The 23,213-nt window shown below is 40.0% G+C and overlaps 2 protein-coding genes across 2 annotated transcripts; both read right to left on the reverse strand.

Annotated features, from left to right (window-relative positions):
• Positions 1-3,843: 3,843 nt before the first annotated feature.
• faim2b (Fas apoptotic inhibitory molecule 2b) lies at positions 3,844-7,064 on the reverse strand. The gene is made up of 12 exons (XM_034139125.1): positions 7,050-7,064; positions 6,232-6,283; positions 5,781-5,848; positions 5,628-5,692; positions 5,490-5,543; positions 5,344-5,394; positions 5,193-5,232; positions 5,060-5,097; positions 4,892-4,979; positions 4,713-4,808; positions 4,460-4,513; positions 3,844-3,993 (listed from the first exon to the last, which is right to left on the reverse strand). The coding sequence occupies exons 1-12, from the start codon at positions 7,062-7,064 to the stop codon at positions 3,844-3,846; spliced, it is 771 nt and encodes a 256-aa protein (XP_033995016.1).
• Positions 7,065-11,418: 4,354 nt separating this feature from the next.
• nr1d4b (nuclear receptor subfamily 1, group D, member 4b) lies at positions 11,419-21,401 on the reverse strand. Its single transcript, XM_034139161.1, has 8 exons — positions 20,731-21,401; positions 15,635-15,943; positions 15,444-15,532; positions 15,180-15,324; positions 13,332-13,867; positions 13,031-13,216; positions 12,715-12,925; positions 11,419-12,620 (listed from the first exon to the last, which is right to left on the reverse strand). The coding sequence occupies exons 1-8, from the start codon at positions 20,747-20,749 to the stop codon at positions 12,424-12,426; spliced, it is 1,692 nt and encodes a 563-aa protein (XP_033995052.1). The 5' UTR covers positions 20,750-21,401; the 3' UTR covers positions 11,419-12,423.
• Between the last annotated feature and the right edge of the window lie 1,812 nt (positions 21,402-23,213).

Here is a 23,213-nt window from a genome sequence, read left to right on the forward strand (position 1 = left end):
TGCTGATCCAAAAGATTCATACGATGGTGTTGCGGCTCAAGGAGGCTTGGTGTATGTTTCAGTCGGTGAGTGGAGCTCATTTCAACACAGTGCATCCAAATATGTTTAATTTATGCAGACATCTAAAACTGTAGATATGTAGATAATAGAAATAATGGTTTTACAAAGGACTGCTCACTAGACCATGGAAGTGCCATTAATTACAGCCTATAGTGAGACAGCAAGTCTGAATGAGTAATCCAAAATTCTGCAAAAACAATTTTTAGCTAAGCCTTAATGTTTCCTCTGAACAAATTGCCTAATCTCTCGTAGGATGGACACTAAGTTGTATATACTGCAGACATGGCAACAGGCTTGTTTGAAATGCCGTGTTGTGAGTCGGTTGTCACGGCGGTCGTGTTAACTGAAGGGTTACGAGGAGCTTGTCTTCCTGCTCTTCCACAATCCATAAATGCTGTGTGCAAACGTCTTTCTCCACATCGCAGTTTGATGAATCTGTTTCGAACTCTTTACATTTTTTTCAACTTTTTGCTGTGTGTTTGTATTGTTGATTTCCGCAACCAAAGATGTTGTTGCCACCCATCTTTTAGCTCTCTGTCAGAGGTGAACTGCTGCCTTTCGTAGACAAAGATGTCTGCTTCCGACAGATTCACACAGAGAAAGATCGCAATAACAGTGGTGACGTTCACACAATATTCCACATTATGTCCACAGTTTGAGGTTGTGTGAGAACTTGGTTTGCCACTACTGTGTCTGAACTGTGTGTTTTAAAATAAACATAAATGATCTGGTTTTGTTGACGTGTAAACTAAGCAGAGTTCCCCTTTAGTATACGCCATGGAGCATTGATGTGCCTGTAAACAGACTCATTACAAACTTTGTGGGCCTCTGCAGACACCCAACAGGAAGCCAGGGCTTTTACGATTGTGAGAGTTTTCAGACACGAGAGCTATATTGTAAATAGTCTTTTACCCCTTTCACTTCCTCTGCACACATTTTGTTTGTTTTTCCTTGTGTGATTTTTTTTAATGATTTATAACCTGTCCAGATAACACAGTGACTAGCAAGCTTTTTCAGATTCAGTGCTCATGAAGGAAAATGTCATGGATATTGTTTATATGTTCAGAGAAATAATACTCCATATATTAGCCATCACTTTACAAAAACAGGATTTTGAAACTATGAAATGACCACCTGTTACAAAGCAGTGTTTATTTTGATATATTTTTTTAAACTTCAGCAGTGATAATATAACAGGAAGTTTCCAAAAATTATTTAGATCATAAAAAAGATGCAAATGTAAGTTACATTTAAAATGTTGGGATTCTTCAACATTACACGATTATAGCAAAATCTCCTTGCACTTAATACTTTAAGTCCACAACAATTTGAAAATGTTGTTTTCGTCCATCCTAATGTAGATTTGATGGCTTATTTCATAGCTTCAAAATGTTTTGCTGCTAAAACAGGATTTCCAAACAGGTCGTTAGATGTTGCCCAGTCTGGATTTTCAAAATGTCACTAATTTAATTTCAGTAAGCCTTTTTTGTTTCATTTTAAACTTGATGAATCTAAATTATTTTGTTTTGCAAATAGGCATTTTTAAAATAGCTTTTTTTTTTTACATTATTAAAACATATAATCGTTGTCTTACGGTTACATTTTTTAAGATAATAATAACAACAGTGTGTCGCTCCACACTGTATGAACCAAATTAGTTTGAATCCCAGACATTTTGAAAATCCGACGGGTTTATTTTCCACTTGCTTGTGAACAGTTTTCTTATTTATACAAGAACTCATTTTGTACAGTTTTGTTAAGAGGAAAGAGGTTTTGATATTTGGTTATTTTGCAAAGCCACTTGGCTACTGTTGTCTTCCTGTGCCAGAGTTGCTAAATTGTCTGTAACTTGTGTGTTTTTTTATTGATTGAGATAAGATTTTCCTTCTTCTTGGTTTTCTCTTTGAATTTGAATATGTCATTTTTTTCTTTTTTTTAATAAAAGCCTTGTTTCAATGATTGGCTGAACTGTGTTTTTGATTATAGTTCTAATGGTAACTGGAAATGGTAATAGTCACTAGCCTCTGCTGTTGTTGCCAAAAGTTTAATCTTGACTGGGAAGTTTCTCACATTTAAAATCCTGGAAAAAACCCTGCAAATGGGTTTAAAGGACAAGACAGTCAAAAACAGTGCTAGAAGATGCTAAGTCAATATAATATCCAATACGGGTGTAAGGGTTGTATCAACAAAGTACTTCTAAAAAGACAATGTTTTAAAAATAAATGTTAAAATAATTTAAATGTAGTCATTTGTAAAAAGCAACCTTCAATCAAAATGGATACTTTAACAATGTGTTGTGCTAGATTGATATAAATGTAAAAAATGAAGGAAATAGTATTGACATTTATTTTCTAAAACCAAATCAACAACCTTACTAACCATATCCCAGCATGCAATAGTGGTCACCAGTCCATTACAGGGCTAACACACAGGCACACAACTAACGTGGCTTCTTATATGATTGAAAATTCTTAGATAGTAAAACATAATAATCCACATTGTAAACTCTTACACATATAAGACAAACATCTTTTCATGTGTCACTTTTATTAGAATAATGTCAGAATCACAGACAGACATAACTCAGTGTTCTTACAAAAATAGTTTTAACATGCCATGTGTTTTTTATACAGTTAGATAATCCTAATGCTCATGTTCCGATCTTCAAATTGTTTACATTAAATTATTTTCTATCACACCCCAAAGGCCACATTTAAGTTACAATACACATTGCAACTGATCTCTAATAGCTAGAGTTTGTTGTTAATGTATGTGTGATGCTACAAACACACCGTTTTTAAATCCAGTAAGATTTGCCCCAAAAATGAAAATCCATGCTCAACATAAGCTGAAAATACTGTATGTTACAGCAGTACCTTTCATCTATGGAAATGTGCATTAAAAGTAAGTATAAAACATATTGTAACTTGTAAAGGTGCAGTTTTTTAATCTCTGTTTTTCACTTATTGATGGATGAACATCCAAACTGATCTTACTTGACTCTACGGTGCTGTCCTCATATGAGCCTAATGACTGCTTTAAAGGTCCCCTATTATACTTTTTTTCATTACTTTATTATAGTTCTCAGATATATACAAAACATTTCTCTGAAGTGTTTAGCTCCAAATAACAAACAGATCATGCATTGCAGCATCCCATAAACCCCTCTGTTTCAGCCCTGTTTCCAAAGTGCTGATTCTCTGTCTGTTACTTTAGATGAAAATAAGGAGCCACTCCCCACGCCCCTCTGAGAGATATTTGGTTAAAAAGAATGGAATGGTGCTCTAGGAGGAGATTCAGGTGATAAGGTGGGGGGGGGGGGGGGGGGGGTTGCTGATTGGCTAATGGTTACACAAGCCAAAACAATGTTATGACATAAAGTGGCTTAAATCTAATCAACTCATTTTCAGACAGGTTTTTATAGAAATGGATCAGGACAAAAAGTGAGAGAATCTTTTGTCCTGAAACTTTCAGAATCTCTTTACACAGAGGGGACACATGTTTATGTATAAGAGACATGAAAAAGTGGATTTTGCACAATAGCTGACCTTTAACATTCACTGTGGGGTGGTGGGGTCTCAGGAGAGCAATAACAAATGCAGATCAGAGTACAGTGAGGTACCAGGCCGTTGTATGTCAGGGCATAGCCATAAACCAGCAGCAGGATTGTGTCCTCATTAAACCATAAAGCCCTGATGTCATTTTCTTGAGGAGAGTTATAAATGGCTGAATTGGTTGTTGAGCTGGTGGAAAGATTACATTATGTAAGGGAGGAGAACTGCTTCACCTGCGGCCTCCTCCAAAGATCTGTAGCAGGAAGCTGAACATGTAGATGATGTCCAGGTAGAGGCTGAGGGTGGCGAAAACATATTCCTCTGGACTTATAGAGTAGCGCTTGTTCCCCAACAGCAACTGTGTGTCAAATGCCAGGAACTGTGAGAGAAAAGAGATAGAGAAGAAGGATAGTGAATATATTGTGTTTTGTTGTCTGCTGACCAGCTGCTGCTGATAGTGCCCAAGACCAGGCTCAAAACCAGAGGGCACCGAGCCTTCGCAGCAGCTGGCCCTAGGCTCTGGAACACTCTGCCCCTCCATGTGAGGTCGGCCCAGACCCTAGGGGTTTTTAAATCTACTCTTAAAACACTCTTCTTCTCCCTGGCCTTTTAGTCAGAGTCCGACTCCTGACTTTTCCCTGTTTTTTTTTTTATATATCTGTTGTAATTTATTGTCTTTTATTGTGATTCTAGTAATGTGTTTTTATGTGATTGTAGTATTTATTACATGTACAGCACTTTGGCCCGACCAAAAATCGCTTTTAAATGTGCTTTATAAATAAACTTTGATTTGAAAAGAAAACTTCAGCTTGACAATTTAGAAGTTTTCATGATCTGCTTCTCACCAAAGTAAAGAGGATGGCTCCACCAACAGCATACAAGGCATGTAACCAGGGAACCTGTGGAGCAAGGTAAAAAAAGCTTTACAAAGCGATGTTAAGAAGGACAGCAGGATGCTAATCTGTTTATCTGTGAGGCTAAGCCTTTCTTGTAAATGCACAAACAAATACAGCCAGCAGGATTTACCTGTGACTGGGGTTAGTCATCAGTAATCACAGCTATTTTAGACTTTTTTTTGGAAGGTGCGCTGGAACTTACATATCCAAAAGGTATGACAATGGAAAGGGTGATGGAACAGAGAAGCATGACTATGCACAGAGAAAACAGGACGCCATGGTAGGAGGTGACGTCAATCTAGAAGAAAGAAAAACATGATGGATTCATTTTTCTTGTTGGTTATTTAAAATCACCTTATGGTTTGAGCAGTTCTTTCTCACCTTGGTCTGGAAGCTGAACATGGTGACAGAGAGACACACCAGAGATGTGATTCCCAGACACAGAACCACTGATTTAGTGTTGTAAAAGCTGCAGGAAGAGAAGGAGTCTTTTATTATAGAAATGCTCAGATGAGTTGAAATCAACTTCTACATACAATATGTATTTACCTCGACATAAATCCCATCATGCAGGCCATGCTCAAAGTCTGAAGGTAAAAGCAAAAAGTATCACAACAATTAAGGGTTATGTTGAGCGTGGGAGTAAATATTAAATTATGTTTTCATGATGAAGAATACTCACAAAGAGAACTAGCAAAATGATATTCCAAGGAAACTGCCTCCTGTGTTAGTGAAAAAGAGAATTCACTTTGTCAATGTTAAGTCACAAATGCACACACAGTAGCACCTTAAAATATAATTTTGTTGACACTTTAAATGCAATGAAAGGTTACCTCAGGTCTCCACAGCAGGACAGTGCAATGTAGGTGGCAAAAAACACGAGACTGTCAAAAGAAAAAATGGCATATGGTGTTACAAAACAGTAAATAAGTCATCAAAATGGTGACTATAATTTCAGCGATGATGTGTTTTCACTTACTAGGACGCCATGTACAAGCCTGGATGAGTCTGGATGAAATACCTCACAGGTGCGCTGTAGAGACACGATTTCAATGGCTTTAATTTATGTTTTTATAAAAATTGTTTAAAAACAAATACATTTCCTAAAAGTATTTACCAAAATGAGAATAGACTGACAATGGCCACCGTCACAAACAGCTGAACCATGAGGATGGAGTAGACCTGCAGGAAGAAATGCAACGTGTCAAAGCAAAGGAATAGTCGTCATGATAAATGTTATTCTGCTTTCACTTCTTTTATAAATCAATACCTTCCTGATGAAGGTCCTCCTGATGGTCTTGTCGTCCCAGGTGAACTGGGCCTCCATCTCATTGTAGCCTGAAGAAACGGGCAAGGAGGAAATGTGAGAAATTATGTTTGTCAAAACTGAGTTTGTATCACACATGGTGTTTTAAAATGATACTGCAGCATTATTCAAACAAATGGAGTTATCATGGGGAGGCAGGTTTGACTTCTACTAACTTCATTTTTAAGTACTTAGATAAGTTAGAAGTGTAATATTGTTATAATAAAGAAATTGAGATTCCAAATAAAACACAAGAAAGTAGTACAAGAAAAATACTTTCACTCAAACCAGCATTTACTGTGTGTAGTCAGTCTAGGTAGAGCTTGAAGACATCATGTTCCTTTATAATAGTGTTTGTTGATTTGTAAATAATGGAATAGTCCATTATTCCACAGTCCATAAAGAGAGCTTTTACCTGCAGTCACCTCCTGATAACTGGGCGGCTCAACGTCCTCCTCACCCACCTGCTGGGATAGAATTACAGTTTGTCATAACAATTTTAAGTCTGTTGCATAAAAAGCACAGCTGTTTTTACAGTACATAACATTCTATTAACAGTTTTTGGAAAATATATTGGCTCTCAACCACAAACTGGCACAATCCTAATGTTGCTTTCACGTTCTTAAACTGTATGAAAGTCTATCACATAATAGATTTTACTTTTAAAGGTGCCTGCCAAAAACTTTTCCATCACAGATTTGTCAACAAAACAGCCACCATGTTTGGGTCAAAGGATTAGGATGGATGAGATGGGCCTCCATCTTTTAGTAACCAGCATAGACACACTATGTGTACTCTATTTCGGTCACTAATTGGTGTATTTAAGTTTATTTCCATTCCTTACACACTTCATGTATATATATAATATCCTGCTTTATATTTTGTTTTGTTTTGTTTACTGTAAATGTGTATTTCAACATGTATATTTTCTACTTTTTTAATGCTATTTTATTTCTATTTGAGATGTTTACATTTTGAATTGTTAATTTTAGTCTTTTTAATTTCTGTAATGTGCAATGCCTTGTCTTTGTATGCTGCTGCAACGCAAACATTTCCCAAATTGGGATCAATTAAGTAAATATTATCTTATCTTATCATCTTACCTTATTTGGCAGCTTAAAGAAATTATACAGATTTGCATTAAAATATGATTATGTTTTTACATTAATCTTTACGCAATGCTTTACGAAGCTGTATTAAAACTATAAAGCTGGAGAGTAATACAAAACATACCTTTCCCTTCTTCATTATGTTTTCCCTTTTTGCACCTTTTAGATGTTCAGAGTCACAGGTAATATATATCGTTCTTTCTTTAATCCAAAATATGAAAATACAGCTCCTCTTGTCGTGTGTTGTGTGGTTTGTGTGGTCCTAAACACGGCGAGACTGTTGTGTGGAATAGCTCTGATTTATCTCCAGCGTGCGGATTACACTGGAGCTTTATATGGCTGCATGTGGTTAATCTCTCTCCAACCCTGATCCCACTCCACCCCTATCTTCGGCCTGATGACGTCGCTCTAGAAACGTCCAGGTAGTCCCAAAACACTGAGAGGAAACCAGACCATACCATTGCTGTTGCCAAAGAGGGGTGTTGTTTAAGTTTCTCAGTGCTGTCACAAACCTTGTCAGCAGTGTTTCTGGACAGTTGATCATCATGCCAGACAGACTCAGAGGACTTACACATCTGAATCACACATGCATTACACAACATGTTCCTCCACTGAAGAGGGAAACAATAAGACCACAGACATAGGGGGTATTTCATAATCAGCATATGCAAATTCATACTGTCGGATAATATATAATAATTAGGGCTGTCAGTCGATTAAAATATTTAATCGCGATTAATCGCATGATTGTCCATAGTTAATCGCGATTAATCGCAAATTAATCGCACATTTTTTATCTGTTCTAAATGTACCTTAGAGGGATATTTTTCAAGTTTTTAATACTCTTATCAACATATGAGTGTACAACTATGCTTTATATGTTTGTTTATTATCATTTGAACAATGACAAATATTCTCATGAATATTAAACACAACAACCTCTGAACATTACAAATATTCGCCTCAATTCAACCTAGAACCTCTCTCATACAATACTGTGTGTGTGTGTGTGTGTGTGTGTGTGTGTGTGTGTGTGTGTGTGTGTGTGTGTGTGTGTGTGTGTGTGTGTGTGTGTGTGTGTGTGTGTGTGTGTGTGTGTGTAGGATCGTTGGAGCTATGTGCAGCTCAAGGCATATATGCCTGTGTGTATGAGCTGTGTTGCGCGCACTATCCGTGCTGAGTGTGCTGTCTGGCTACCTGCATAAAGTCAAGTGCTCGGCGCAGTTGTCAGCGAAATGTCGCTCCTCTGTTTTCATTGAAACAGCTCCTTATATCCGTTAGCTCAGCTAGCTAGCACCAGATGCTAACAACAACACGTAAGGTGTGCTTCGCTCGCGCCACACATACACACACCCTCCCCGTCCTCCCGATGGCCAGTCCGGGCCTGCCGGTGAGCGTGGAAGTGTGGTCTGCCACAAGCGGGCAGCAGGAGCGGGGCTGTCAGCATCAGCTTGTAGATGGTATTTTAAACTCGATGCGCTCTGAAACTACGGCGGCCGAGGACAAAAAATACACATGCGTTAATCGCGTTAAAATAATTAGTGGCGTTAATTTTTTTTTGCGTTAACGCGTTATTAACGCGTTAACTTGACAGCCCTAATAATAATATGTTATAGATTTTTTTGAAGAGTGGAATTAGTATGCTCAATTGATAATTGAATATTCAAAAATCAGAATTGTTGGTGAATTTATACATGAAATATAAAGATAATGAGTGAATAAACCAAGCTAATTCGGACACTATTGTCTTTTTAAAACTGTGAATAGTATCAGATTCAGTTTGGTATTTGATCCAATGAATGAAAGATCCCCAGATGGCTTCACCTATGTTCCCCTGATCGCTCCCAATATATGTAATCCTCTCCATCTCCAGAGTAGTGACAAGATGCTCCAGCCACAGTGTACATTAGGAATATCTTCACTAAACCGAGTTTATGATGTCTGTTTTTTTAGTGTTTTTTTTTTAACTAATTCATTTTAAGCAAAAGTGATCTTGTTAAGTGACTGCATGACAAACTGTGATCTTGTTAAGTGACTGCATGACAAACTGTGATCTTGTTAAGTGACTGCATGACAAACTGTGATCTTGTTAAGTGACTGCATGACATAATGTCTTTGTGTAAGACACTGGTTTTGTAACAGCCACCTCAGACTAATGAGATTGGAGTTAAGAACATTATGGAGCAAACACATAACCTCATAAGTCACTCATCTTTGACCTGCTTTAAAAAGTATTGTTTCATCACTTTCTGCTTTGCAAAGAAGACAATTAGAAACAACACCAGCGTGGATCTGAAGAAGTGTGATACTTCAAAAATAATTTTTGTTTCTGTAAGGAATATAATTAAAGAACACAGATTAGAAAAATCACAGATCACATTCAATGATTCCCCTTCCATCAACAGCCAGTGGAAGTTAATTTGATTTTCTCGATAAAGTTACAGTATTATGATATTTAGCAAGATGTATTTTCTTTATTCTACAGCAAAAGATTCTTCAAAACACAAACATAAATCCACTGTTTCTATCCATTTCATCATTTATTCAAGCAGACAATTTAAGAAGCAGGAGAAAACAAAGAGGACAACATTTTATGTGAAGCTGTTGCTTAAAAATAAGACGACAAGATTCATTCAAACAAAACGTAAAATTGGAATGACATGAATTATATTGCATACGAAAATTCTGTTTCAGTTCCCATCATCAGTATATTCAACATGTTAAATAAAACAAAATATGTATGCACTTCCTTCTTTTAGCCACTTGATGGCACAAGCAGACAAGAATCAAATGTATGCTGCAGGAAGGAACCAGTGTCACAACAGTATGCAGCATAATTACGGAAACACTTCTTCTTTGGGATAAGACCTCTATACAGAACACTGTCTGTCTCTTTTTATTCTGGTAGTAGAGGAAGAGGATGATTGGTGACAACGCAGAAGCCTCACTTATTTCTTCCAGATTATATTGGTTATACAATCGCACAATAGAGTTTCTTTAGAAATTTGAAGATCTACAGTTCCGTGATTTCCAGGGAAACTCTATCTGCTCATGTGATATGATCAAAATCTCCAGATCAGCAACCAAACGGATCATGTGAGATGTTACCACAACTGGGAATGAACTTTGAAACGTTGAGTCTTTCACTTTGATATGGATTTTTGACAGAAGGGACTTTTGGTTCCAGCATTATTTCTGGTCCCTGGGTCTCGTCATACAATAACAAAAACGTGCTCTTGTTGTTATCATCCTGTCCACTGGGTGGCATATGAAGACCTAAACCACGATTCTTAGAAATTACATGACCACTGGTTGAGTCACAGCTCCAGCAGTGACTGTAACTGTGGGCTTTGTCTCCCTCTGATGCAGCGTTGAGAATAAAAGTTTGGATGTGTTGTATAAATGTAGGGCAGATGGCCGAGGGCAGCTTCTGACTGATGCTCATTTTTTATTTCTTGGCTCCCAGGGAGAGATACAGGCTATTGCTTAGAGACAATTGTACTACCAGAGAATCACCTGATGCTGAGGAGATTTCATATTATGATCCTGAATTCAAATAAATGTACTGCTGGATATGTGTCTCGTGAGGAGTCACATGTACTCCTGAATGATAGTCAAAGCCGGGAATACTAATCTTAGCTCAATTGCCTTCATACAACATGTACATGCATTTGTTTTATAATATCAGTGATTTAAGGTTATATAAATCACAAACAGGAACATAATGTCTCCGTCTACGTCAGTGCGCACAGGCCTTGAAGTGGACTGTAGTGATATAAGAGGTGACGTCTCCATTAGCTGTCTGGCACCCTGAGCATTTGCATACCGACATCTCATATCACCCTCAGCAAAACATTACTGTACACAGAATACATCTGTTATATAATAATAATATTATATTATTATATTATTATTATTATTATTATTATTATTATTATTATATTATTATATATTATATTATTATATTATTATTATTATTATTATATATATTATTATATAATATATAATATTATAAATATAGTCTCCTTTCCAATGGCTACTTGTTTTATCTTTTAATTTTTACTAGCTTCCCTTGTTATTTTTATTTGTGTCTCTTGTATAACTTGCCTGTAATTGAACACTTTTTAAAAGTTTAATCTTTTACCTTTGCTGTATATTCATTACTTTGCAGCACATTGAGTCCCTCCGGTGTATGAAATGTTCCAACACAATAATGTAGCCTTGCGTGTGCTTTTTTTAAAAGTCAGTGTGTTCAGGGAAAAGAACATCACCTTTTATTTATTGAAGTGCAACACTTACATTGCCTCTTATCACACACAGGAAGCTCAAGGGGTGTTTCTTGTTTGTAAAAAGCCCTAATGGCTCTCAGACCTTGAGCGTGATTGGCTGATTGCCTCTGTTGCTAAGCTACGGCTCTAAGGTACGCGGTGGTAATACTGATGTTAGCTTCACATTAAAGAGGTAAGGGAAAAAAGACGAGCTACAAGAAAAAATGCTATATCATATTTAATAATGGTACTTTGCTGTATGGTGTAAAACATTCACAAGGAGATGCAGTCACTTGATAATACATTTATTTCAATGATATATCTTCAAATAAAAAGTTTATACTCCAATCTATTATTTGTGATATACATACAATAATCCAATGCTAACTTAATTTACATATTTGCAAACCTACATGGAACAGGAATAAAGGTTATATACAAAATGTACAAGAAAACATACTGTATATCCCACCAGACATGGTCTATAAAATGACCTATAATCCCTCCATGATTACCTGCATACAAATACAATGCAATTTATTCTCATTTCTTAAAAATGTTATACAATTCTCAATCACAAATGGGTGATTTTATAAAGATTCCTTACATGGTGAAATGTTGTGAAAATAGCTTATATCATTTCAACAGGGCAGACACAAATCTTCCTCCCACCTGTGTATTAAACTTTTCTATTGCTATATATTGTTATATATTGATCTACGAGGTCTGTATGTAAAGTGCCCTTTACACATTGTAGCATGAATGTACAGAAATAAATCATTGTTAGTGAATGTACATGTGAGTTTTTCTCTTGGCAAGAGTTTGTGCTTCCCTCATGTAGCTTTGTGAGCTGGAATAGGAGGACAAAGTTTAGTGGGGAACACCAAGCGCTCTCTTCTTTTTGGTCTTCAGCACAAACCCCCCCGAGGGACAGGTGATGACTTTGTGGTTGGATGTTGAACCCAAGGAAGAATAAAGCCATGTTGTACGTTTTTTTTTTTTAGCAATCCTGGGTAGGAGGAAGAATCAGTTTGAGTTCAGGAGCCTTCACTTCCTGCCGTGCCTTCATCCATCACTGATATTTTCACTCTCTTATGTTGAGAGACTTGGCACAGCAACTGGCCATCATGCAGAGTCCAGTGTACTGTATGTGGCAGGCCAGGCTGGCATGGGGAGCAGGGAGGCCCCCCAAAGCTGATACCTCAGGAAGTTTGAGCGTTTTTTTTTAGTTCAAGGATCAATGCGGAAAGCTAGAAGCTTGTCGGAGTGGTGGTTGTTCAGGGTGCGCAGGTCTGGCAGACGCAGCAGCAACTTTTGGAAGAGGGTGCTATCATCTGGACGGCGACTGGAGATGAGAGAGCGCAGAGCTTTTATTAGATTCTCCTGCAACAGCTCCAGAGCTCCAACCTCCACTATGCCGGATCGATCTGCAGAAAGAGAGGGAGAGCATTGGGGTTAGACACAAGGAAATAGGTGCTTACAGTATGTGCTTTGTTTACAAGTATTAGTGTGCCAGCTTACCGGCAGAAACCAGCACGACAGCCATGAAAAGAGCCATCTCGTCCGGCTCCAGACCCAAAGATGCAAGCTTCTCGCTGAAATCAAACATGGCTTCCAGTAATGGGCCCATGCCCAGAGCCCTCAGTGAAGCCAGTGAGTATGTCTGCCCGTTGAGGAAGGTCACCGTCCTCTGCTTGGGGTCAAACAGTGAGCTGAATCTCACCATCAGAACCTGTGAGAAGAACCAGACAATGTCAGTCGAAAAAAAGACTCCAAAGGATAGCAAAATAAAATAAACAAATTCTCTAAACAAAACATTATATTTAGCTGTATGTACCTGGAAAGTGCCGGATTTGAGCAGCATGACCTGATCATGCTGGCTGAGGGACTGGAAGCCTGGGATGCTCTTTGCAAACTCCACCACTTCTTTAACAGCAGGGGTGAAGCACTGGGAGAAAGACTCCCACACCTCCTGACTGGAGCGACTGGCCGGAGCCACGGGACAGGAATTAAGGGGACATGCCTGCAGGAGAGACAAAGAGAAGAGAGGAAAAATAAGTCATATGGACTTTCTATTGACATTAAAGTGACATATGATATTCACATACTCAATAAACAGATGAAAAAAGTATTCTCACCAGCACTTTGGCTCCTCCGCTTAGTTTCCAGGGGCAGGCACTTTGCTTCTGGAAATCACCGGCTGAGTAACTGTTCTGATTGGCTGAGTAGGATTGAGATGCTAGGCGACCACTGACAGGGCACTGATTCTGATTGGAAGAGAAGTTGTACTTGGCGTTGTCGACCATAGTGGAGTTTTCGTTGTTGGTGGAGGAGACAGGGCAGCTTGTTGGGACGAGGTAGCTGGCCTGCTCCCCGTGGACCGTGTGGTGGGTCTGAGTCCCCGAGTTCGACAGGGAAGGCTTCTGCGCTGAATTGTTTCGGAATGAGGAAGTGCCAATGTTGCCGGCAGCCATCTTGATTGGTTTCTCATCTCTGAGGTAAGATATGGAGGCCGCTTCTTCGCTCGTCTGGGTCTGGGGACTGCAGGGGGCGTCGGTGGGAGGCGATACCTCCATCTCCATGGAAGCGGATTCGTTGAGGCTGTTCATGTAGCTCTGCATCTCATCCAACAGTCTCTGCTTCTCCCGCTTGGGAATACGCCCAAAACGCACAGCTGAGGAGAACAGAAGAAAAGCATACATTAATACTCAGGCAATTACAATTATAACTATGTAGAGAAACAGCCACTTTTAATTCAAATATGGATTCTACTTATGACCCTCAAGCGGCCATCTCTGTGTGGATTACTAATCCCAAAACCTCTCTACTGTCTCCGATTATTCTGAAACCGTCACAGCAGTTTCACCATAATACGAATACTTAAGCCTTCCTCTCATCCGACTCTCCAGCCTTTTCAATCCTCCCTTCCCCCCTTTTTCAATTCTTCACCTATACACTAACATCCCTATTTATAGAGCGCTGCATGCTGCACCACATCCCCCAGCACCCCTCTCTCTTTCTCTGTTTATGTCTTCCAGTTGTGCATTTGTTCTATCTTTTTCTGTAAAACTAGGTCATTGGGTCATTAGAGAAATGACAGTGGAAAGGTCAAAGAGACAAGGGCTGCAGGTAGGAGAGGTGAAGAGACCAATGGTTGGAGGTGGAAAGAATTGGATGATCACTTAATTGTATTTTCGAAAACAGTTATGCTGTCAAATCAAAAGTGTTACATAAAAATGTCTTTGAAGGTCGATATAACATTCTCATTTTGGGCTTCGGTAGATAATTAAAACATGTAAATGCTGATTCTTAAAAATAAAGTTTGCCTTCTGTTATAATACAGGTGATTTTCCACTCCCATGGCTTTTTTAGGTCAGCTAAAAATGTTTGCTCCAGAAAGAACATGATTTATTATCTCCTAGTTTAGCCATTTCCCCTGAGATCAGAGTCCTGCGGTGAAATTATGCAGTAGAGCAAATTTACTGAAGTAATATTATTTAATTGAAAGTCAAGTGCTGCAGGTTTTCAGGATTAACAGGACAGAATAACATCAGGTCCCAGATGACTGTTTGTTAACATCAGTATTGACGAAAAGGAAATGGGCAAGTCGGTACATTTTGGTGACATGTCGGTAACTTTGTGTCCCCATTTCCCAAAATAAACTATATTTGTCACAGTTTCCGCATGACAGATGACTACTGGGACTCTAGCGCTCCTCCTGCCATAAATCAGACAGCAGGGCAAGGAGAGAGGATGGCAGAGGGAACAAAAGACAAAAAGGAGAGAAAGGAAAAAATACATTCTATGATGGGGAGTGACACTTCCTTACAAACTATTTTAACAGTCGAATGATCTATATCTGATTTTCCATGTCACACTGCAAACATAGATAAATGCAACCCTAAAGTAAATACAAAATGATTTCATTTTCAGTTGCCATATGTCTTAATATAATCTTTAAAAAGGGACATGAACACGTCTCTCACCATCTCTGGACATGCCCACGGAGAGACACTTCTTAAAGCGGCAGTGCTGGCACCGGTTTCTGTTCATGCGCATGATGAGACAGTTTTCATTCTTCACACACATCTTGTAGTGGATATTCTGCTGAATGCTGCGTCTGAAAAAACCCTGGGGAAGGCACAAAAACAATCAAAGCTTTAGAAGAGAGTATTGTGTGGCAACATGTCATCATGTACACTTAATGAATGGAAAGACATGACATAATAGTATCGTTTTTTCGGTCTCACCTTGCAGCCTTCACAGGCGTGCACACCATAATGGAACCCAGATGCGATGTCCCCACACACCTTACACAGAAGCACCATACCTCCAGTCTCTGAAAGAAGCAAACATTTATCATCAGAGAGAGGAATACAATTAAAAAACATTCTAGGCAGGTAGACATAACAAGAAGAGGCAGGCGTGAGTGGGTACTTACTGGTGAATGTTCCAGTGAAACCACAAGGTCTTTTGGCCACTGTGGGATGGCTGAAGGTTGCCGACGATACTGTTGATACTTGGGCCACTGGAGCGTTGTTTACTTCTGGAAACTGGAAGACCAATTTCGGGGAAGGGGTCCCTCCCCTTCGTTCCCCTCGCTGCTTAAGGGGCCCAATCTCCTGGAAAGAGACCGTCTCTGGGGAGGAAGGCTGCGAGTGGGATGAGGGCGACTGGGTCTGGTATCCACTGGAGGGGCTGCCAGGACTCGGGCTGGCACTGCCGGAGGAGCCAGCGTACAAGATAACACCTGGAGGAGCAGAGAGGAGGGGGACATTCAGTTCTCTGATCTTTATCTGGCTCACATGTACAATGAAGAGGGAGTGCTGGGGAGAAGAGCAATGCTACACTTTGATCCAGTGTAACTGTAATCCAGTATTTAATGACAAATTAGAAGCCCATTGGAGAATGTTTAAAAATGACCAGGCAAGATAAATACATTCATCCACACATGGATTATTAAGCCATAAATAACATAATGGCCTGATAATGTATGTTTTCTACAGAAGTTACATTTTTGCCATAAAATACCCTTCATCCTATCCTATCCTAGCCAAACATATTTCAGGAAACCAAACGTAATCAATCTATCTGGAAAAGGAAACTCCATAAATGCGCATTATTATATGAAATTGAGTCACTATTCATTAACAATGAGAGCCATAGACAGGCCATAAACAGGCCTTTGTGCAGGGATGTCACATTGAGTCAGAAATGCCCTATTCCCCTCGACAGCCCCCCCACACCCCCTCCCCCTCATGTTGTGCAGAATGTTCTTCCCTGCAAGATGAGAGCCTGCCCCTCACGTGCAGCCCGAGCCAGCCAGCTCCCTGCCTGCTTGCTTACAGCATCGAATCTCTCCTCCAATCCCTCCCTTATATTCAAGCCTCCTCCCCTTCTGCCTCCTCCTCCTGCCTCCCCCCCCTCCCCGCTATGGCTGTGGGCATGCAGACACATCTATCCGCCAGCCACCTGACCGGGAGCTCACATGGACTCTTGACACAGTTCCCGCCCGGCTCACAAGGCTCTTTGCGCAGTCCCGTGTAGACAACAGCAGCAGAAGTACAATAACAAGCGCAGATCACGTTTGGAAGAGAAAGGACTTCAGTGCTGTGGCTTTAGACGCAGGGGGGAGCAGAGCAGGGCACTGCTACCTTAAGACACTGCCTTCCACAGAGTCACCAGGAACGTGCTGTCACGTTTTTGCGTTTAACTTTTAACCCATTAAATGATTTGCTTAAGGGCTTTACTCATTTATGATGGGAGTTATATTTTGCAGTTATATCCATGGTGTTAACAGATGGGCAAAGTGCAAAACCCACTGACGCTTAAAAGCTTACATAAGTATTTTTAAATACTTTTAAAACTAAAAAGGACAGACCCCATTTCATGGCAAAAAAATAATAATCCTGATTTAAAGAAGTGGTATACTTCTGCTTATTTTGGTGGTCTCCTTTGGGTTTATTTCAGAGTTTGACCTTTTGATTCACAATTAGATCACTATGTCAGTTATCTACACATCTTAGCATACAACTATGCTAACCATAATGGTTTTCAAGGTGAGGAAATGGCATGCTCCACATTGGTGTCATGATTGCACTTCCCAATCACATGAGTGTCAAGGACTATGCCACTAAACACCACAGCTTGTAATAGCTTTTATCAATACTTCTGCCCCAGTTACTGCAGTCATGTAAGATAGTTCTGGTCTAACTGATATCAAACAATATTATTAGATTCTCTTCTCTGTCATTCTGTGAACATTTTGTCTCAAGGACACTGAACCTTATAGGGAAAAAAGCCTCCCACGTCTCTTGTGTTTTCTCTTCTTGAGAAACACGTGTTGCATTTCTGTCTGGCCTCCTTAATTACACTGCATGCTCACACGTGTCAACCCTGACTGAAAGGTACTCAAAGCCCCAGTTCATGTGGGGTGGTGGCAATACTAGTACTAGACTGACTGTTACATGCATTTTCTTGTGTGTTTGTGTAAGTAAGATTAAGCTTTATGGACATGTGGTGTGTATCACCTGCAGAGGACAGGGTGCCACTTTTTGTCTCCATTTTCTTAGAATCGGCTGAGTGCCCTAACAAGCTCTGGGAATACCCTCCCTGCTGTACTCGGGCACAAGCTACAACATGTGACCTGTGGATACACAGAGCCATGAGAAGTACAGAATAAACAAACCGCCCCTCCCTTCTGCCGACCTTTCACTCCACATGTGTTCCCACCCCCGCAGGCATGCATCCATGGCAGGCTAAATGTAAAGGCAGCACGCACACATGTTATTTGGGGACATGCCCCCTCTTAACTTCCAACTAGTCCGTCCTCTTTCATGAGAACATTTGTAAATGTACATGGACAGTAAGCCCCACTCCACGTGAAACAGATGGCCTCATGTCATGTGTCTATTTATGAAACACTTTCAAGAAGGATGGTTCTCTGGCACAGAGGGCAACATTTCCTTTTATCACATGAACCTCAAATGATCTTTAATTGCTATACAAAGAAACAGTCATGCCTCCGTTGTATGTTGTTCCAGTTTCAATTTTAAGGAGTTATGTGGGGTAAAGGTTTGAAAAGTTTCACGTGTAGATATAGTGGGTTCGCCCATAAATATATAATGGACCAGAAGAAGTGGGTTAAATTCAATCCTTGGATAGAAATACTATCCGTCACCCATATCAAGCTTGGCTTTTAATGTGAATTAGCGAGCTGTGTGATCGTCTGTCAGGCTGACAACCCGAAGGAGTCTGATTTCAGGGCTGGTATCAGTGCTCAACATTAAGCTTATTGTGCTGGTTGGCATAAATGACACCAGTAAGGCATGCATATGCTTCTAAATAGTGGGATGTTATAACTATACATATAAAAATAGGTAGGCTACCAGCCATTGAATTTCTGGCATAGTGAAAACATTGTGTTTGATCATTAAAGACCGTAATGGTCCGGCTATGCTTTAAGGTCACAAGGTCAGCTCTCTGAACACTGGAGGTTACATTAGGGGTGGTCATATTATTGGGTAAAGCTAAAACGTAATTATTCAACTACTACAGATATAGCCAAACATATATTTAAAATGTCAACCAGTTAAATAGAAAGACTATGGTGATAGCTTTTTTCAGAATGTCATGTAATACAATAAAGTGGGGTCATAATGATTAACACTAACACTTGAATGCCCTGCATTAAGCATTAAAAGTGTTATTGTTGCAAATGTACATTACTGAAATCTAAGGTTGTGTATGTACTGTAAGAACAGTTAGCGTTGTCAACCAAAACCAAGTTAGAATTCTAGAAAAACTATGGTTATGCCCTTTTCAGGTACCAAACAGCAAGTTGAATATGGTCCGCTATAATTACTAGTTAACATTGTAAACCAGTTATAGTCTCCAGGACGAGAGAAAAGGCTGCTAAACCTCTGACCCACTGACCACCGAGCTATCAGCAATTGAAGAGGAATCCCCGTGAAGGCTGAGCGCGAGCACAATGCGCGCGGAGGAGATGGGAGGGGGTGCTTGGGAACTGAGCGCAGCACGTGGATTCTGAGGCTGTGTGCACGTGCTGTCAGCTCTAGGCGGGGTAACTGCGTATTAAAAAAAAAAAAGAATCAGGCGCATGATTCCCATCATTGTCACGACTGTTTTTACCCAGCGTGCACTGGGCGAAGAAAGTGATGTAAAGACAAGCCAGTCTTAATCCTCTGTTCAAGGACGTTATAATGTAATATTTTGGTTACCATAGATAAATACCTTATTATATAATTTATATATTTGTTTTCTTTTTTATTTCGCAGTCCATGCCATTTTATAGCTTACTCTGACAATGTACAAATGGTGTCGACCTAAAAACGTTAAAAGATTATTTTGATGTTACATGTTATTTCTAGTTCAGTCTTCATCTGTTATGTAACAGGAGTGCAGTGGATTTAGCACATACATTAATCTCCCGTTTTTATGCCCATTGCATAGGCTCTAATAGGGTATTTAATGATGTGTGCCTGGCCTGCATTCACATAGTTAACGGGAAAGTATTAAAATCGGTGGGCTTGTTTCCATCATGCGCTACATTTAGATCATGATTCAGTTCCTGGCAGGACTTGATGTTGACTGGGAACTGTTTTCGAATAGGGGCCAGTACATGGGTGAAACATTAGGCACCGAGTGTTTGACTCAGTGGGCGTTACTGCTCCTTGACATAGTCCACTGAATGTGTTATGGAAGAAGTTGAGGTTCAGCCAAATACATAATAAACAGCAAAGTTCAATGAGTCACACACTGCTACAAAGTATCAATTCACTCAAAAACTTCCCATAAATGCAATACTTTAAAATCCGTCTAAATGAAATGGCCCCAAGTGAGTGTGTAACCAATAACGTGAGAATAAACGTGTTCAGAGCATATGGGCTGAGCAGAACATGTTCTCGGTCAGAGGGCGATGTAGGTCTCGGTTCACGTGAGTGTGTTTACGTGCAGGGAATCGGAAGTCTGTCCCAGAGATTGATGAGAGAGGACTTCCCTCTCCGAGCTCAACTCATTCACTCAAAAACCCCTCAACTGTCTGCAGCCCAGAAGCACTTGGCAACGTGCCATAGCCTATGTTAGAATACACAGTTTAAACCCTGCCATATTCACCAAATACTATACAATTATTGTGCTGTAACAAGATTCCCAAAAGCTGCACAAAATACGAATCAGCTTCAGCTGTGGTCAAAAAATTTAATTGCAAAATAAAAATCATATACTAATGAATTGTAGTAACTTAATTAGACAGTGTTTTATTAAATGAAATGCAGTGGAACAGGATAAAAAGCAAAGCAGTCTTATAATTATATAACATTGAAAATGTTTATAAATTATCTTTAGAATAAACCAATACATGTGATATCTAGGAATAGCCAATATGTGATGTAGACAAGAGCACAGGCACCTGCTCCCATTATGCACCATTGCCTGCTTGTCTAGAATAATCTCTCCATGTAATGCAGGAGACATAGAGACGATACATTATATTAAAAAAGAGCCAAGGCTACTTACCACCAGGACTGTGTTCCATGTTTCCTATGTCGGTGTTGTTCAATTCCGTGCTGCTAATTGTGGTGGTCTAATGCCTTTGGTTTCTACCGAGGAGTTTTCGTGGATAAAGATGAACGAGTAAAAAGAGGCCAATTCATAAAGAATGTATCCAAATGCTCAGAGAAATGAGCAAATCTCTAATTGTTACAAATGATTTCCGAGGTCAAAAGACAGCACTCAGATTGGCTTTCTGTGTGCACCCCTTGATACCAGGCTGTGCTAAGATATTACTGTAAAGTGTTTTTCTAAATGAGAGAGATCCAAACGCGTTCAGCTGCTTGCCATGTACAGTCACCACCAAAACATGAACAGAGAGTGGAAGTAGTTTAAACACTCCCCACTCATCAATAAGCAACACGAGTCCTAAAATAACCCGCACGTTTTCAGGTGCCTGAGAAATGTGACCAGCTTTTTTCCCTGTTCTCTTTTTGTGTGTCCCGCTAACCGCCTGTAAGTCGGTGTGTATCAGGGATGTCTCTCCCCTCCCTCTCCCTCTGTGTGTCACGCTCTCTAAAAACATCTCACCCCCTCCCTTCCTCTCCTCGTGCCCCCACTCCTTTTTACTCTTTCTCACTTTTTCATTGGCCGAGAGCCCCGCGTGGACACGGCACATTGGGCTCGTTCGACATTGGAATGCTGGTTAAAGCTCTACAGCATGTGCGCATGGCATGTGAGCTTACGCTGCCCTACTGACACACATTTTATGCTAATGGCTGCCTGGGCTCTGCGATAACACAACGAGGAAACGAGGCAGAGATAGGCTGAGGGAGCGAGAGGTCTCACTCCTACCATGTCTCCCGAGTTTTCTAACACGTTTATATTAGAGCAGAAAAAAAGGGCTTCGCTCTGCAAATGTATTTCATAATGCCGACCCGATTACATACCAATGATTCAACCCTGTGTACAGTTTGGTTATGCAAGGACTGCAAAGGTGATATATAGGTCTATTTATTTTTCAAGGTGTTAATTGAAATGATCGTAAAATACAGTATAACATTTAGCAGATGTTTTTCAGCTAAACAAACCTTTTATGTAAAATAATATTCAGGATATGAATAATGATAATATATATAAGATATACCATTATTAATCACCCTAAGGATGTGAATAAGAAAGTAGAGTAACAAATAAAAAATAAAAGAATAATTCAAGTCTATAATTCATTAATAATGGAAATAGGACAATATTAGAAAGTATCAGTTTCAATAGTCTACAGCAGATAGTGTTATGGAAATCTTAGACCTAGTCAATACTGTGGAGATACACAATTAGAATGATCAATCAATAAACTGGTGAAACAAACAGAGTTGTCTTTCTGGTTCTTTATTCGAAGCTTCGAAGGTACAGGTCTCACAGAGACTCTGTGAGACCTGTACCTTCAAAGCTCTGTACTCTGTACTCTGTGACAGAGTACAGAGTATTCTGGAAGAGTGCACACAGAGGCAAGGGTGTGTGTAGGTTTTATAGGATCTTGACAGTTCAACAACACTTCGTCACCTGTCACTTGGCAGGGCTGGATGGGGAGATAAGCTACGCCTGCTTTCCAGAGGAACAGAAACTGTACATTGCTAATATAGTAAATCAGGAACTGGTTAAAGACAGGAACTTGTTTAAGACAGATGGAAGTGAGGACAGCAGGAACTCATTAGCCGCGTTCACACCGGAGTACTTTTCACCGTACTTTTCGCGTTTAGTTCCGTTAGTACCCCTTATGTCGCGTTCACACCAAAAATCGTACTTAATCTCGGGAACTTTTACCCCCATTTTTAGTGCCCGCTGAGAGATCGTACTTTCCTGTGGGTAAAAAGTGCCCCAGTGCTGATTGGCTGGGCGAATTGCAAACCACGCCCCGTACAACTGTGAAAATGTTGTGTAGAGCCGCCATTGTTTTTCCTCGCTACAAAAACCCAGCGCACCGACGGAGAGTAGTTTGTTTTTGAAAGCAGTTATGGCAAGCATCAAGAAATCATCGGAGTGATGAGGAGGTGTCGGCGCTTCTGGAGATCTACGCCGAGGACGCGACCCAGGGAATGCTACTGAAGCCAGTTCAGTAGCTTTCACTCAACCTGGGAATCGTGCACAGCCCCACGGCATTCCGGCTAAAAATAAATAAACTCAGGCAGGACTACAAACGGCGGATTCAGTGGCCAACAATGACGACCACGACGAAGGTAAAATCAACTACATGCACTGGGGTTTTAATCTGCACAATAATGGTCTCAGATGTACTTTTATTTGCTCAGTAGATCAAGCTAGCCATGCTAGGCTGAAATGGCCAACACCGGCCCCGAGCTAGCTACATCTAGCTAGCTAGATATTCTCGGCCGCTATGAAAACGTTTTGACTTGTGAATAACTGTGCAGTGTTTCTGTAATTTGCTTCACTAACTCATGGCACTAATCGTCTGTTTCAGGCGAGGATGGACAACTCTCGGGATTGGAAAC

The sequence above is a fragment of the Trematomus bernacchii genome, unplaced genomic scaffold, assembly GCF_902827165.1.
Source record: "Trematomus bernacchii unplaced genomic scaffold, fTreBer1.1, whole genome shotgun sequence".
In the NCBI taxonomy this organism is placed as follows: domain Eukaryota; kingdom Metazoa; phylum Chordata; class Actinopteri; order Perciformes; family Nototheniidae; genus Trematomus; species Trematomus bernacchii.